Genomic DNA, 17,642 nt, shown 5'->3' on the forward strand with positions numbered 1-17,642 from the left:
GTTGTGACTCAACAGAATAATCTAAGATTTTCTACTAATCTATACAGAAAGCTGCATCTGCAGAGCAGACATGGTTGTGCATTCTGTACCTCCTGCTGCGACAGGCATCCAGGTCTTCCTGTAGCAAAGAGGCCGTCTTCTGGAGGAAGCCGACCTATAGCACACACAGACAAACATGATGTAAAACATGGTGCAGCAATCACAAAAATGTGCTGGATTTAACTGTGGGTGTAAACAGAAGGAAGGAAGCAGGAGACCAGTTTGAAGCAGAGAAGTCTGGGTGGTTTAAGCTAGGTGGTGGTTTTGGTTGGTGTTGTATACCTGAATAGGGCAGAGTGAAAGAAAAGGCTGCTTGTTAAGTCCAGGGGTCAAGACAGCACGGGCCGAGGGGTCAGGAGATCAGGGCAGTAGGGTTAGGGCCAACTTGGACAACAGTGCACATTATGGGCCAGGTTAACAGAGTCTTGATGCCGTGAGAAGAGGCAGCTCTGCTCTTTTGTTTGGATACAAATTGTAAGTTTATTTTATGAAGTGCTGCTTTTGGCTGTAGTGAAAATAAACCCCCATCTACATTTACTTGGCATTCAGCGCCTGGCAGAATAATCACAGCTCCAGAAGAATCCGTATTGTTCTGGGACTAGCGTACTGGAGCCGAGGGTGCATTCCTTTCTGTGGGGGAGACCTCAGCTCGAATTCTAGCATTTCATTGAAAATATATGCAAAACTCTACCAAAATGTGGTTGCAATCCTCGTGAGACACAAAAACACTCTGTATCTGCTTTTTTTTTTCTATTCAAAAAAACAATACGTTAATGTGTAAGAACCCGAAACACTGTCAATGAGACGAGTGGTTGCTCTGGTCACGGATTACATTTTATAAACATTTTTGATCACAGCGCTGTGGTCTGTGTGCTGAAATGCGATCTGTGGAGATATATTTAAACAACGATGGGGTTTAACATGAGTCCTTTTTACCCCGAAAGCTCCTATTAACTAAATTATTTACAGTGTAAACACTGAGAAGAGGTCCTTAGGTTTGCTCTGAAAAACAAGAGAAAAGGACGCGATCTTATTTTATTAAAAGCTCTGTGCAAAGTCTTGGGTCATCTCCAAATCCTTTTATTTGATTTAAATTTTTTATGTGGTTTTATCACCAGTGTGTATCTTCATTTCATACCCAGTCTTGCTATCTGGTACCAACCTTTTTTTTCATTTTGGACACATGTACACAGCAATAACTCAATTCTGCATGCTCTTTTGGTGTTTTCTTGAATTAAGGTGATAAATAATCCTAAAAATAGTCAAATCTCCTGAATAGTTTTATTTATTTTAATGTTTTCATCTTTTATCACCCGAATTTAAAATTATTTTGGTTCAAATCCATGTTTGGACCAGTCAACGTATATAAAAAGTGACGGATTAAACCAAAATAACTGAGAGACTTCCAGGTGGTAGTTATTATTTATTAGAGTCGGGTATCCACATTTTCTTACAGTCAACTATGGGTAAAATTACGGAGAATTACTATAAAACAGTTATCAAAGTGGGTACAAACTGATGTATGATCAGAGACAGACAGCTCCTTATTTTATCCAAAATGTTAATTAACAAATGAACAGAATATGTGGAAGAACAAAAAAAGGGAAAGAGCCAAATGACCTTTTCCCCAACTTGATGATTTCTGAAGGTTGTGGAAGTTTTTCTTAAGGCTTTCACTGCTTTTCTTCTCATTTTCAGTCCCTACCTGACCATTCTCAGGCAACATATTTTTTCAGTTTGATAAGCCAATTAGCTCTGACCTACGGATCCTTCAGGCATAATAAAGCTCGTTAACTCGAGGGATAAACCAACGCTGAGTCGACAGATCATATAGGGTTTTCCACTAAAGTGGTATCAATGCTTAACTAGTTCTAGCTCCAAGAACTGGTTTGGGTTTCCACAGCCAGAGAGCCAGCTTACGTGACTCTAAACATCTCATCCAGTAAATGTTTGATTCTCTCAGTTAGTTTGTATATTTGTGGAAGATCGTAATGCAAGAAGACAGTTCAGCTACACAAATTAAATTATTTATCTCAGTATCCCTGATTTATCCCTGCGATTAATTACTGCTGTTTTATAAAACATGTAGTGTTTATGAATGCTTCACAGTCCTGATCAGCGGTTCTCTGATGTGGTCTTACAGAGCAGTGGTTCCCAAAGTGGAGGTCAGGACCCTTCCAGGGATAGGGGGATGCAAGACACCAAGTGGGAGGTCTTGAAATGATTTTCAGAAACATCGTGATGTGACCTCCAAGGGGTATGGAGGGCCAAAAGGGACAAAATTAAATAAATAAATATATCATGAAATAAACAAACGCCCCATTTATTTATTTAATACATTATTAAAGAATCAAATATAAAATAAAAGTATGAAATCCACAATTAAATGATTAAATGTTACTTTAAAAAATAAATGAATTACAAAATACATATAATTATTTCTATATTTCTGTATTTCATGGCTCCGACCAGCAGTGTCACATGTTCCTTTTGTCTCACTTGTTCACTTTCCTAAAGTTGTAAGCCCACAATGGCTGAACAATATGTTGAGAGAAAAAGAACTGCCTGGGCCTGATTTTCTGTCAGGTCTTGGGGTTACGCCCCCCCGTCACACTCCCTGCCGGTGGCTGGTGTCTCTACCCACCAGTGCATTGGTTGTTCTTGGTGTCTGGGTTTGGGTGCTCTGGTGTGTGCCAGGTCACTCCCGGTGGCTGCTTGGTGGGGCAAGGGCGCCCTGACTCTGTCAGGCCTCTGTTGGGGTGTGTTGTGCCCTTGGGTCTAGGGTCTCTGGGTTCTTTGCAGGATCTGCACCAGCATAGCCTGCTGCCGGAGGGGCCTCTGAGCTCATCACTGCAGCTCCCCGGGGCTTCTGCACTGTGGCGGCTGGGTGGTTCCCAAGGGGCACTACTCTGCTCTTCTCTGGGGGGTTGTTGTTTATACATATACGTTTGTTGTTTGTCCCTGACATTTTTGTTTTTTCTTTCCTTCTGCAGGTGTAGAAACAGACTTCTAGGGCATTATCTTGTATTCTCTTTATCCTTCTTTCTCTCCTCTATTCTTATCTCCTTCTCTTCCTCTTAACATTTTGCTCTGCCGCTCTCCCTTTCTTTCTTCTTTTCTTCCACTTTTGTGGTGACCATTGCAACTGAAATAATCCTAAAGCAGTTTCTAAGAAAGTTTTTTATATATACATATCAAGCAGAGCATTATAACATTAGCTGTGATGCTCTGCTTGTGAAAGTAAATCTGTTGGGCCTCTTCTTGGCACTCAGACAACAATTCTGAGTGCTACTCTGCCAGACAGGACATGGTAAAAAAAAAAACTACAAGTGTAGTTCCTTGGCAAGCAAGCACATAAAATTGCAGTGCTTAAAACCTTATACAGTAGTTTCGTGCATTTATAAAGTATGATTTTTTTATATCCAGTTTCCAACAAGGTAAGAACATTGTGTAAACAAATAACAGAATGTACTGATGGGTAAAACTTTCTGAACAACCTTAAAGAACAGATTGTTTCAGGCATATTAGGGTATGGATAACAAAAGACTTCCATATTTACAAATATGACAGTGTTCTGCACATATAATGTTTCTGTAGTTATGTATAAACAGAAAAACATGAACTTGTGGTCCAGTGAAAATATTTAAGGAAAAAGATGACTAAAAGAAAGGCTACAGGCTATTCAGGAGTTGGACTTCTATATCAAACATAACTGAATAAAAAAAAAAAAAAAAAAAAACATATTTTCAAATTTACAGCAACTGAGCTTCACTGAAGTATTGTTGCCAGAAGATGTGATGCAATGCATAAAAAAACAGTGGAATTATATTTAAAAGGCAGTAATCTTGTTGGAAAAAAAACAAAAACATTCCTGTATCTTGATTTTTATTTATTTTCACCAATAAGTTCTCACCTGAGCTTTCAGGGAGGTGATGGTGTCTTCCAGCTCCTGCCTGAGATCAGCTGGCATCAGACCTTTGATCTTCTCCTCATACTCCTGATGCACCATTGTCACCTGGGAAGACAGAGACAGTTTAATCAAACATTAAATCCAAGACCAACATGGCCACATGGTAATCAGGCATATGCAGGAACACTTGCACAAAAAACAAAACAGTGACAAAGTAGATGATTGAAAGGTGCAGTTATGCAAGTGCCTCTCACTAAATTAGAATTTTCCTGAAAAGTTCATAGCTGTGTGTTCTCTTAGCTGCGTGCCACAATCTTTGAGATGAACAGAAATAAACAGATTGCATATCACTGTGTGTAATGAATCTATACAAGTCACAGGTTTTGAATTGAATCCATGCAGCACATTAACTTTTGGATGACATTCTACTTTATTGAGATCCATCTGTACTTCATTAGTGTGACAATGTCCCTGCTGAGTAAGTGTTTCTGCCTGTCTTTGACATCAAGGTACTGCAAACCAAGCAGCAGCAGACTTGGAGGAGGCTCACACACACACAGGCTGAGGGTATCCCCGTTTTTTTCATGGCTCAGAGTTCCCTTGCTTTACACAGCTCCTTCACATCTCCACAGGGGGTGCAGCGGGTTGGCATGACTCGGCTCTGTACGAGACCCCCCCTACTGGTTATTGGCCACTATAGCTGTATCTGAGACAAAGCATTGACGAGAGTTTGGAAGAGGACAGAACACATGAAACGCAGCAGCGGCTCAATAGCCAGCAATCTATCTCCATTGGGGAGGACCAGAGGAAGTATGTCTGGGGCTAAATTACACTCTGCTAAACCAGCGTCTGATTATAGAAGTTGAAAAGGGTTCGGTTACTGCAACCCCCACTTTTTACCCACAAACACACATGAATGGAAGCGCTCGTATACGTGCTGCAGACATGCATGCACAAACTCAGCTTTTTACGGTACTGTAAAAAGAGTTTATAGCATTCTGAAGAGTCGCTGAATCAATTAATTCAGAGCTCGATGAGCGCTTTAACAGAGCTCAAAGCATTAACAGTGGGGGGAAGCAACAGCTTTCATGCGCATATTCCAAGGTGTAACCAGGGAGAGAGTCTGTGTATGGCAGAGCCAGAGTCCAGCCAAAGTCCAATCTGCTCTTTCAAGTGAAGAGAGCATGAAGTGATGGGGGAGGGTTTAAAGAAAAAGATCTGCTCCCTTAAAATAATCTTCCTGTTGTGGATTTAACTGATTGTTCTGGCTTTGGCTAATTAATCTTCCTGGGCACAATGAAAAGGATTGGGAAGGCACTTCAAAGCAACCCTCAGTATAAATGATCCCTACGTGAGGCAGCTCACTTTGTCTCGGCACAGTGTGCAGCAGATTAGCCTGGCACAATTTTGCCAATTTCTCCAGCCTCCTTCCAAACCTATTCATTTTAAAGTGTTGGAGCAATTACAGTGGGTTAGGAATCCATCAGTTTAGAAAAATTTTATTTTTCTCCTGTTGTGTGAGAATGAGGTTGGCGACGATTTAAAAAGCAACCTTTTTAAACAAGTTACAAAAAAAACAACAAAAAAACAGGTTGTAGAAGCTTTAATTTCAACGTCCTTAAGACGTCCATCTCTATCTATAGCAGCTTCTGTAGTCATAACAGAACAGCAGGCCAAGACAAAACACACTTCACTGCCTCAGACCGAAGCAATAAACAATGGTTGAATAAACACATCCCTTACCAACCACTCTCAATACAAGTCTCAGATTCTTCAAAAGCCAAGCTCCTCAGCTTTGCATTCTTGATGCGTGTATGGTGCCGCCACCGCAGCAATGAGAGGTCCGCTTGGGCTAAATTATAAGCTCTCTTGTGGCAACGCTGTCTCCATCTTCTGTCCCATACATACACTGGAATGGGCAAGGCTACAACAGTAAATTCACAACGCCTCCAAGAGAGCTGCAGGGACACTGGATACCATACATTGTCCTGGAAAAATTATTCAGACACATAAAAGTTTTTTCCTTTTTCTCACTCTACGACTAAAAACTTCAATGCACTTTATTAGTGCAGTACTGTGGAAAGTAGAAGGTGAAGGATGCATGGTTTAAATAAAAAACAAAAAATGTGAGTGTGTTAAGCTTTTGTATTGTCCTAGAGTCTAACTTCAACTTCGTAGAACCTTCTTGCCTGACCAGAAACCCAAATGTTTGCCAATTCTTCTATGCAAAATAACTCTGAACAGAAATGTTCAAGCCTTGCCACAGATTCTAAATTGGCTTTTGATCTAGACTTTGACTAGGACATTCTAATACATGAATGTGCTTTGATCTAACCATTCCATTAAATCTTTGGCTGTATGTTTAGTTGTCGTCCTGCTAGAAGCTAAACTCCATCCCAGTCTCAACTGTTGCAGCCTCAAACAGATTTTTTTGAGCTGTGTCCTGCATTCAGCTCAGTCCACATTTCCATCAACTCCGACCATCTTTGCTTCTCCCTGCAGAAGAAAAACGTCCTCATAGCATGAGGCTTCCACTACCATGTTTCACAGTGGGGGCGGTGTGTTTCAAGGTGATGTGGACATATAGAGATTTGTATGTACACCAAAAGATGAATTCTGGTCTCATCTGAATCTTCTCTTGTTATTTTCCTTGCTTGCTTTAAACTTCTCCACATCTTTCTCACTGACCTGTCTGTTGTGTTCCTTGTTCTTCATGCTGCTGTTTGATCACTAAAGCTAAAAAAAACCCTCTGAGTATTCAGACAGAACAGCTGGATTTATACTGAAATTAAATCACACATAGGTGCAATTAGTTGCACTGGATTCTTTTTAGGGGAATCAGAGTAAAGAAGGCTGAATATAAATGCATGCCACATTTTTCTGATTTCGGATGCATCCTTTTTCTTCTATTTGACAATTATGCAATTCTATTGGTCGATCATATACAATCTCAATAAAATACACTGAAGTTTAGGATTCCAAATTCACCAAATGAAAAAGTTCAGCAAGACGCCTCACATACGCTCATTATTTCTTTATTGACCAAATCCATCGAACTCAGAGCATGTGGGAGGAAGAAGCACCATGAATCATAACAATATCTCTGTTGTTTAAACCTGTACATGGCTAACAGACACAGACTTCACCGTGTGTCTCGGTGGAGTTAAGACTGCAAAACAGAAGCATCTGACGCCCCAAAAGGCGGCTGACTTGTTTTCTTAAAGACAATGTTCCTCCAGCTTTGCATTCTCTTCCAAGGGTCCTCCCTCCGCATCTCTCCTCTTCTTTCATGCAATCGCACATTTTTTCCCTTTTCCTTTCAACGTCTTTTTTACAGCAAAGGCGTGTTTGTTTTCCCGACAGGCAGAAAGAGACATGCGATGACATCTGAGGGGGGAAAGAGGTTCCTCACCGATAGGAGAAAAAATGAGATGTCTTTGAACAATGCTGCTGATCAAACCCGTCATGAGGGCTTGGTCACTGACAGACTCCAGATGTGAGCAGAAAGGAAAGAAAGGAGAAAAGAGGAGAGGGGAGACATTGGGAAAAAACCCAAAAACGTGCCACTATTTTTTTCCTTTGTAATGAAAGCCGACTTTGTATTTCTAAAGAAAAATCAGGTTTGATCTGTGCAGCTCTTTTTTAAAACTGATTTTGTTTGTTCCTGATGAGGTTCCGTTTTGAAGACTGCGAGGAGTGGCAGTCGTTTTCCCCTCCTAGTCATCTTAAAATGACAACATTTCATCTATATATAGTGCTCAGATTGTGGTTTTGACTTTTTCTTGTGTTTAGCGGCGTCACATGACATGGTTTCTGACAGCTGCCAGCAGAAACGAACAAGCCCCAAACACTTTCAACGTTCAAATGAAGTTTGTCACATCGTTGGAGAGGCTTGATGCATGCTAATGAAGCTGGTGTGTGCGCATGAAACAAATTGTGCGGGGATGAGATTTTTTATAATATCTGTTGCTCCCGGGTGACAAAACCCTTGTCAGAAACAAGAGGGTACATCAAATATGCCACTGTTCGCAAAGTTTGCACCTCCACATCCAGAGTTGGTACTCAGCAAGTTCAGGAAAGAGCGATTTGGAATCAAAAACGTTTTGTTGCGAGATGAAAAGAGAAACTGCTTAGAACGAGTCCCAGATCTCTGTGGAGTTATTCAGGCTACAGTAATATGACGTTCCAAAACATCATGCAAGTAAAAATTCCAGACTTTTCCAGATTCAACTTCCCAGAGTTCCCAGTGACTTACATTAATTTAAAAATATGAAATACAAAAAATCATTTATACAGAAGGCAGGCTTTAAAGAGAGGAACAAGAGGTGAAGCAATGAAGGAAAGACAGAATGGGGGTAGGACATAAGGAAGAAATGAAGGAAGAATACAAGAAAGGAAAGAAAAAAAAGTGCACAAGACATGAAAGAAGAAACGATGGAAGGAAGGAATGGAGGTCAGTGACAAAGCTGGAAAGAAAAAGAGGACGAACCGAAAGAGGAATTAGTGAAAACGTCACATGGAAAAATGGGTGTAGGGAACAGAGAACCAAAGGAGGAACACAAACAGGAACAAAGGACAAGGACTAAAAAAGGAAGGATGCGAGGAAAAAATTGATTTGAGACACAAGTAAAGAAGGATAGAAAGCAGGAAGGTAGGAGACAAGGATAGAATAACAGCAGAAAGGAAGGAAGGATACAAGGAGTGAAAAAAGTAAGGGCACAAAAAAGAAAGGAGAGGAAAGAAAGAAGGGCATGAGGGAAGGAGGAAGGACATGTAGAAGCGAAGAACAGAAGAAGCATATAAAAAAGCAAGGACACAGGGAAGAAAGGAGACAACATTTAGACAATTGAACAGATAATAAAGGAAATACAACTATCTTCCCTCCTGTTTTTTTCCATGCTTATCCAGATCAGTGAAATACTTCAATCAAAATCCAGACGTTTCCAGACTGCATAGAGGATGTTAGGACAGACTGATTGCAGCTGATGTGATGTTTTTACAACGAAAACATCATTTGTTTACTGAAAACCAGAGATGTATATTTTAAAAGCAAAGCAGGCACCTATGTTGCTGTTTGCCATGCCTGCTCTGTCATCACACATTCATACAAGGAGCTGCACTCTTCAAGCCTCCATCTTCAAGGAAAGTTCAATCATGCAGCAAGCTGATGAGATGCTGTTTCGGAGGCGAGGGAGCCTGCGAGGGCCCCTGTGAGTGCAAGGCAAGCAACATCTGTGTTAAGTCTGGGCAGGAAAGCTGCTTTAGCATGCGAGAGATCGGATTACAAAAGATACAAGACACATTTGGCAGATAAACAAGAGCAATATGTGACTGAGGAAGAAAAGGCGAATCGGTGTGCCCTCAACTATTAATCTGCACGACCCGCTGAGTGCATAACTACCAAATGAAAAACCTATACTGTAACAGAGATTTGCACAAAATACACACCAACCAATGTGATTCTGACATTCTTGTTCAAAATCTTTTCTCTGTTTATCTCTTTGCCGCATTTCAGAGACAGAAAATCTGCGCTAGATTATTGAAACGCGTTCAAGGCTGTGAATCAGGAGCTGTTCACAACCTAAAATTGGAAACAAAGGCTTTGTGACATTCGTCGCGTTCTTTGCTCAGTCATTCCTCAGCTTTGGTCTCATGTGACCATAGCACCATCCATATGTTCGCGGTGTCTCCTACATTCGCATGGACTTTTTCAACAACTCGTCTCTTGTTGCCACTGGATTAAAGATAAACGATTCTGATTGATCTCCTTACCCATCAGTTCAGGTGGACAGCCAGGTCCTGGTACTATTTTCATGTTCAGATTACAGCTCTGTGAGATGTTGGAAGCTTGTAGTTTTACACTCTAACCTTCATAAACCTCCACAACGTTCTCTCTGACCTTTCTGTTGTGTTCCTTTTTTATTTATAATGCACTACTTAATCTGTCACATAAAATCCCAATAAAATATGCAGAATTATGTTGTTTTAATGTGAAAAAGTTCCAGAGGTATTAGTATTTTTGCAAAGCACCGTGAGCAACAATTTAGTGAAAGTAAGATTATCTTGCAATAAACAACAAGAACACCCTGCAGCTTAACAAGGTGTGGATCAGTGACAAGTGGCTCCTGAAAACCAGTGACCCGCATCAGTTCGATTTATGACGGCCAGACTGGGAGACGTTTGACGACTGTGTGTGCAAGGGTCAGTGGGCGGATCAGAGGGAACACAGGGAACATGCCTTTGGTGTACATACCGCGGTACAAAGAGCAACCTCCTGCATGAGCACAGTCATTAGTTCTTTCTTCTCAGTGTGTGTCAAGGTCAAAACATAGCCTGATTACAGGGCATTCTCCACAGCCACGGGGTGTGTGTGCACACACAAGAGCTTCCCTTTTGAACACAGGCAGTGGTGGCATTCTTGGCCCTAGGCGCTGGCTCTTGAGGCCAGATCTGGAGGAATTTGGGAAATGTGCAAGAGGGCATATCGCTGACTCCGAACAGGAGAAGGAGAGATGGTAGGTGGAAGAGGGCAGGGGAGGAATGGAGGCTAAGAACATATTTTGTTTTTCTTTTGTGGCCCCCTGGAGGACCAATTCTGAATAGTAAATCAGAAGAGAGGGGATTGCAACATGAAGTTATAAAGCAGCAAAAGTAGGTGTTAAAGGGCAGGTTTTAAGAGCGACAGAAAAGGCTGCATGATCAAGAAGACTATGAAAGTTGTGATGCAAAAGGCTGAAGGCGAAGTTGAAAAAAGTGATGCAATAGTGACAGTAAGCTGGGGATTGTTCAGCAGAAAAGAATGGAAAAATAAGAGATTGGGGGAAGAGGACAAACAACTTCATTACCCTCTCTTCTGTCTCCAGCTCTTTGCTGAGCAGCTTCTTCTCTGCACACTGCAGCTGTCTCTGCAGACTTTCCACCTTTTCTTGCAGAGCCTGAGGAAAAGAAGAGGCGTTAAGTCGGCTGACAGATGCAAACCCAAAAACAGTTCTGCGTGGTTTAATATGTACGTGACGCAAACTGATAGACACGGATCTGCAGGAACATTTCAGCTGAGAGTAGAGGCACGATGAAGCTAAATGAGAGGCCACAAGAGAGTCACAAAATATGTAAATGAGACAGAAAACTAAGAGACAAAGGATGCAGCTAGTCTGTCTTTGCATGTGAACTAAGAAATCCATAATGTCCATCACGGAGGAACGTTTTCACAAAGGACAAGCAGGAAAAAAATGCTTTTTTTCACATGGGAATTTATTAGACTTTTATAGAAGATTTTGACAAAAATAAAAAAATAAAACAGGGTCTGAGTGTGTTTGTGAACAGATCAGTTCCTTTCTCTCCGCCTGTAAGTGATAGAAAGGAGTAGTTCCTGAGTACAGCACAGAACCAGATGTTTTCAGCACACACTTCTTCTTTGATTAGTCTGTACGGAAAACAGAGAGAGGCATATTTGCTCACACGCAGGTGTGCATGCTCGCAGAAAAGCACAGCAGCGCATTTACACTACACACACACACACACCTCCGTCAAGTGTGCAAGGCTCTGGCAACGATCAATATTCGCGGAGTCAGCCCCACAGGAGCTGAGTGAGTGGGCCAGGTGTTGGCTTGTTGATCCTCTGAGTAGAAGGAAACACAGTCCAGGTGATAGGCATGACCACCTGATCTGCGGCCCACTCAACTGCCATAAATCACAGACTACAAAGCTTGAGGGCAAGAATGAGGTTCTGAGCAGCACCTCTGTGAGAAGCAGTGAGGGGTAAACAGCTGAAACTTTAGTCAGGCATGTTATTATATCCAGTCGAACAAACAGGAGCCGAGTCTCCTTACTTTTTGTTTATTTATTTAATATTTGTCTGATGTAAGGACAGAAGAAATTCCATAATTTATCTAAAATTCAAATAATTTATAATTTTCAGTCAGTTTTTTTCAGTCAGTTGTCAAACATAAAACCCATATTAACAATAATTGCTTGAATCTTCACCAGGCTAAAATCTATTTAAAAACAAAAAAGTGTTCAAAGTAGAATTACAGGCATGTGCAAAACAAAATGACCAGATATGATCCTAATTTTAATCAAACATCATGCCTACAATGTAAAATGATGTTCCCGTTTAAAACAGAGGTTGTTGAATGTCGGTCAGGCAGTCCAGCTTAGGCTGTAATGTTGATATGAAGGAAAAACATTTTAAGATTCTGATGCCTGGTTTGAACTTTTAGCGGGTCGTCTTCACCACATCTAGATGCCCAAATGCATTGAGTTACCGCCATGTGATTGTCTGATTAGGTGTTTGTACTAACAAGCAACTAAAGAGTTGTACCTAATAAAGTGGAAGAGGAGTGTATGTGAAAAATGTTTTTACAAACTTCAAAATCATCCATTAAAAGGAGTCTGGAAACAACTTTCTACCATACTTCTCCGGACCTGCATGGGAATATATGCATGCCCCTTTTCCACTCGCTCGATTTGGCCCTACTCGACTCCACTCGGCTCGTTTCCATTAGTTTTTTCCGTTTTGGTACCTACTTTTTTGGTCCCTGCTCCTGAGCAGGTACAACCGGGGCTGAGTAGGGATTATATGTGACGTCACCAGACTGCTTTTCACTGATTGGCCGTAGGAGGAGGAGAAATGAGAAGGTTTTCGTTGAGACAGTGCAGGGAAATGTTAATAAAACTCAAGAGCAACTACAATAATATTAAGGACCACAGTGGCCGGAGCAGGTCAAACATGTAATTTTACCATTTTCGGGTCATTAACCATGCCTGAAGGCTGACAGAAAAGAAAAAGGACAAATCACCTTTCTGGATTACATGCAGGCAGGGTGCTGTATGTAATAACATCCTAAACCAGCTGATCACACATAAAATCAGCTGTTCAGAGGAACAAACATTTCCCCCAAAACACACCAAACAAAACTACCATGAACAACGTGACAACGTGTTTGGTTTGGACATTTATTTACGGTCCTTTAGCGAACCAGCGTCTGCAGGAGGAGGGAGCAGGCAGAGAGAAGCTGCCCATAATCAGACTGCTTGCATCGGATCAAACAGGAGGACGATCCTGCTGAATCTGCAATATCCAACCAAGAACTAACTTCGAAGGTCCGCAGTTTTGCACTTTTAAGTCGTTGTCCTCGTTATTGCCATGGATAAGACAAAAACTTCCTCATAAAGCCCACAATTGTAACTTCTCCAGGCAAACTTTGGAGCTTCACTAATCCAGACAGCAGCATCTCTCCTCTCTGTTTCTCCTGCCACACTCCCTCACATCAGAACCCCTGAGCCTTATTTTAGACGTTCTGGCTGGGCTGTGGTCCAGATAATTATCCTAGTGCATCATTTTAGACATAAAAAACATAAATAACACATTCTTGCATATACAGGGGTTGGACAATGAAACTGAAACACCTGGTTTTAGACCACAATAATTTATTAGTATGGTGTAGGGCCTCCTTTTGCGGCCAATACAGCGTCAATTCGTCTTGGGAATGACATATACAAGTCCTGCACAGTGGTCAGAGGGATTTTAAGCCATTCTTCTTGCAGGATAGTGGCCAGGTCACTACGTGATACTGGTGGAGGAAAATGTTTCCTGACTCGCTCCTCCAAAACACCCCAAAGTGGCTCAATAATATTTAGATCTGGTGACTGTGCAGGCCATGGGAGATGTTCAACTTCACTTTCATGTTCATCAAACCAATCTTTCACCAGTCTTGCTGTGTGTATTGGTGCATTGTCATCCTGATACACGTCACCGGCTTTCAGGATACAATGTTTGAACCATTGGATGCACGTGGTCCTCAAGAATGGTTCAGTAGTCCTTGGCAGTGACGCGCCCATCTAGCACAAGTATTGGGCCAAGGGAATGCCATGATATGGCAGCCCAAACCATCACTGATCCACCCCCATGATTCACTCTGGGCATGCAACAGTCTGGGTGGTACGCTTCTTTGGGGCTTCTCCACACCGTAACTCTCCTGGATGTGGGGAAAACAGTAAAGGTGGACTCAAGAATGGTTCGGTAGTCCTTGGCAGTGACGCGCCCATCTAGCACAAGTATTGGGCCAAGTGCTCTTACCCTGCTAATTGAACCTTCACACTCTGCTCTTGTAACTCTATGCGTTACATTAACACTCAGCTTGAACTCCTGCTTTACTTGCACTGCCATACTTGCACACTGATCATCTGCACTGTTGTATTGCTCTTGCATCTTATACTGCTCTATACTTACTCTCACTCACTTAAAACTGTGCACATATATTTATATTATATTGTAGATATGTTTATACTGTTTAATTTGTATTGTATTGCACTGACTACACCAAAACAAATTCCTTGTATGTCCAAAAACGTACTTGGCAATAAAGCTTTTCTGATTCTGATTACTGGTGCAATGTGCAATCAATGAAGACTGGCTACCAGGCTGGTCCAATTTAGCCATGAAACCTCCCACACTAAAATGACAGGTGTTTCAGTTTCATTGTCCAACCCCTGTACATTAATACAAACGTTATTAGTATTATTTGTTTATGTTTTTGTTTTTATTTATTTTTTTATCATTTCACACAGATTACTTTAATGCGACAATGTTTAACGTTAATAGCAGCACAGCTACACTCATGGCTGGAGGCAGGGCTTCAGTCGCCATAGCTTCAGCTGTTGGGGGGTCAGTGGAAACACATCAGTTACCGTACCGAGTAGAGCGAAACGGAGTGGTGCAGAGCCGCGCCGGCTAAAACAAGCCAGTGGAAAAGGGGCAGCAGTTCCAGTTGTTCCTCTTACAACCTGCAGCCTCACTGCACCTGTCGCCACATTGCCTTCCATTGCAGACAGCAAAGTAAGATCAGCTGCCTAACCTTGCATTGCATGATTTCAGGCTGTGTTGAAGAAGATGATTATTGACAATACAGGTGTGAAAAACATAAAACAACCGAGTCAAACTAAATCAGGAAATAAAGTGGGGTCAATTGAGAAATCATCATCAGTTCTCAACTGGAGGTTGTTTAGGTTAAACGTTTCTATACAGTGTCAGGATATGTGGCTGAAGCAATGCAGACGATGCAAGCCCGAATGCAATAGCAAGAGCGGATGGCTGATACAAACAAACTTTGATCCGGGCAAATGAAGTCCAGCAACACTCCACAAAACCTGCAGTTGAGATGCTCTGACCCTGTTGTTGAGCCATCACAAACAGAGCCTTGCCAAAATCTCTCAAATGCTGCTTTTCCCTTTTTCCTGCTTCTGACACATCAACTTTGGGGACACAATTTTCACTTGCTGCCTAATTTATCCCTTTCACCAACAGGCGCCATGATGAAACCATTGTCAAAGTTTTTCTCTTCACTTATCAGTGGTCATAATGTTATGTCTGATCAGTACCTACAGGTCCTTCTCAAAATATTAGCATATTGTGATAAAGTTAATTATTTTCCATAATGTCATGATGAAAATTTAACATTCATATATTTTAGATTCATTGCACACTAACTGAAATATTTCAGGTCTTTTATTGTCTTAATACGGATGATTTTGGCATACAGCTCATGAAAACCCAAAATTCCTATCTCACAAAATTAGCATATTTCATCCGACCAATAAAAGAAAAGTGTTTTTAATACAAAAAACGTCAACCTTCAAATAATCATGTACAGTTATGCACTCAATACTTGGTCGGGAATCCTTTTGCAGAAATGACTGCTTCAATGCGGCGTGGCATGGAGGCAATCAGCCTGTGGCACTGCTGAGGTCTTATGGAGGCCCAGGATGCTTCGATAGCGGCCTTTAGCTCATCCAGAGTGTTGGGTCTTGAGTCTCTCAACGTTCTCTTCACAATATCCCACAGATTCTCTATGGGGTTCAGGTCAGGAGAGTTGGCAGGCCAATTGAGCACAGTGATACCATGGTCAGTAAACCATTTACCAGTGGTTTTGGCACTGTGAGCAGGTGCCAGGTCGTGTTGAAAAATGAAATCTTCATCTCCATAAAGCTTTTCAGCAGATGGAAGCATGAAGTGCTCCAAAATCTCCTGATAGCTAGCTGCATTGATCCTGCCCTTGATAAAACACAGTGGACCAACACCAGCAGCTGACACGGCACCCCAGACCATCACTGACTGTGGGTACTTGACACTGGACTTCTGGCATTTTGGCATTTCCTTCTCCCCAGTCTTCCTCCAGACTCTGGCACCTTGATTTCTGAATGACATGCAGAATTTGCTTTCATCCGAAAAAAGTACTTTGGACCACTGAGCAACAGTCCAGTGCTGCTTCTCTGTAGCCCAGGTCAGGCGTTTCTGCCCCTGTTTCTGGTTCAAAAGTGGCTTGACCTGGGGAATGCGGCACCTGTAGCCCATTTCCTGCACACGCCTGTGCACGGTGGCTCTGGATGTTTCTACTCCAGACTCAGTCCACTGCTTCCGCAGGTCCCCCAAGGTCTGGAATTGGCCCTTCTCCACAATCTTCCTCAGGGTCCGGTCACCTCTTCTCGTTGTGCAGCGTTTTCTGCCACACTTTTTCCTTCCCACAGACTTCCCACTGAGGTGCCTTGATACAGCACTCTGGGAACAGCCTATTCGTTCAGAAATTTCTTTCTGTGTCTTACCCTCTTGCTTGAGGGTGTCAATAGTGGCCTTCTGGACAGCAGTCAGGTCGGCAGTCTTACCCATGATTGGGGTTTTGAGTGATGAACCAGGCTGGGAGTTTTAAAGGCCTCAGGAATCTTTTGCAGGTGTTTAGAGTTAACTCGTTGATTCAGATGATTAGGTTCATAGCTCGTTTAGAGACCCTTTTAATGATATGCTAATTTTGTGAGATAGGAATTTTGGGTTTTCATGAGCTGTATGCCAAAATCATCCGTATTAAGACAATAAAAGACCTGAAATATTTCAGTTAGTGTGCAATGAATCTAAAATATATGAATGTTAAATTTTCATCATGACATTATGGAAAATAATTAACTTTATCACAATATGCTAATATTTTGAGAAGGACCTGTATGGTTGTTTTGATGCCAAGAGGACAGCGTCATTTTAAATAAATGAATGACAGAGAATTTGTTGAATATGATCATTTCAGGACTGGCCATGAACCAGTATGCTTTATGCATTGTATTCTCCTAAAAGTTTATCTGGTCAACTGATGATGACACAATAATCTAAGGTTCTCCATTTCTGGTCCTCAAGAGCAACTCTGCTGCAACCGTTAGATGTATCCCTGTTCCAACATACCTTAAATAGCACGATGAGATGCCGAAGATGCTAATCAGCCATGTCATTCATGTGTGTTGGAGTGGGACACTGGTTTACACATTGTTCAGGATGACTCCTTCTCCTGGCAGAAAACATTTTTCTCTTTAGTTAGACGCTGCTCATTTAGAGCATTCTTATGATTATGTCCATAATCCATTAAAATGCCAAAAAAGGACACTAATATGTAATGGTTAAAATGATTCCAACAAATTTCCCATATAAAAGCTGAGCTTTCCAGAGCTCTCAGCCCTTTGCTATCATTTTAAAACATAAAATACTGAGGTTTACTGTGATTTTATAGCAGATATTTTTGAGTAGGTAGGCTTTGAATATGGAACTAGGAGAAAAACAAACTGGAAGGAAGGAAGGACATGGAGGAAGAAGAACTGAGAGAAGGAAAGACAAGGGTGGAAGAAAGGCAAGTTATGAAGAAGGGCTTGAGGAAGG

At 41.6% G+C, this 17,642-nt stretch overlaps 1 protein-coding gene across 5 annotated transcripts in view; it reads right to left on the minus strand.

Moving 5' to 3' along the window:
- LOC124862752 (centrosomal protein of 112 kDa-like) overlaps positions 1 to 17,642 on the minus strand; it is a 194,053-nt gene that overhangs the window by 18,776 nt on the left and 157,635 nt on the right. For all 5 annotated transcript variants that reach the window (XR_007036996.1, XM_047356857.1, XM_047356856.1 and 2 more), the window contains 3 exons: positions 10,795 to 10,884; positions 3,953 to 4,054; positions 90 to 154 (listed from right to left, as the gene is read on the minus strand). Coding sequence is in view for 4 of the 5 variants with exons in the window: in XM_047356857.1 (XP_047212813.1) it covers positions 90 to 154; positions 3,953 to 4,054; positions 10,795 to 10,884 (257 nt within the window). In the remaining variant the exon portion in view is untranslated. The remainder of the gene's footprint in view (positions 1 to 89; positions 155 to 3,952; positions 4,055 to 10,794; positions 10,885 to 17,642) is intronic.

The sequence above is a fragment of the Girardinichthys multiradiatus genome, chromosome X (assembly GCF_021462225.1).
Source record: "Girardinichthys multiradiatus isolate DD_20200921_A chromosome X, DD_fGirMul_XY1, whole genome shotgun sequence".
NCBI lineage: Eukaryota > Metazoa > Chordata > Actinopteri > Cyprinodontiformes > Goodeidae > Girardinichthys > Girardinichthys multiradiatus.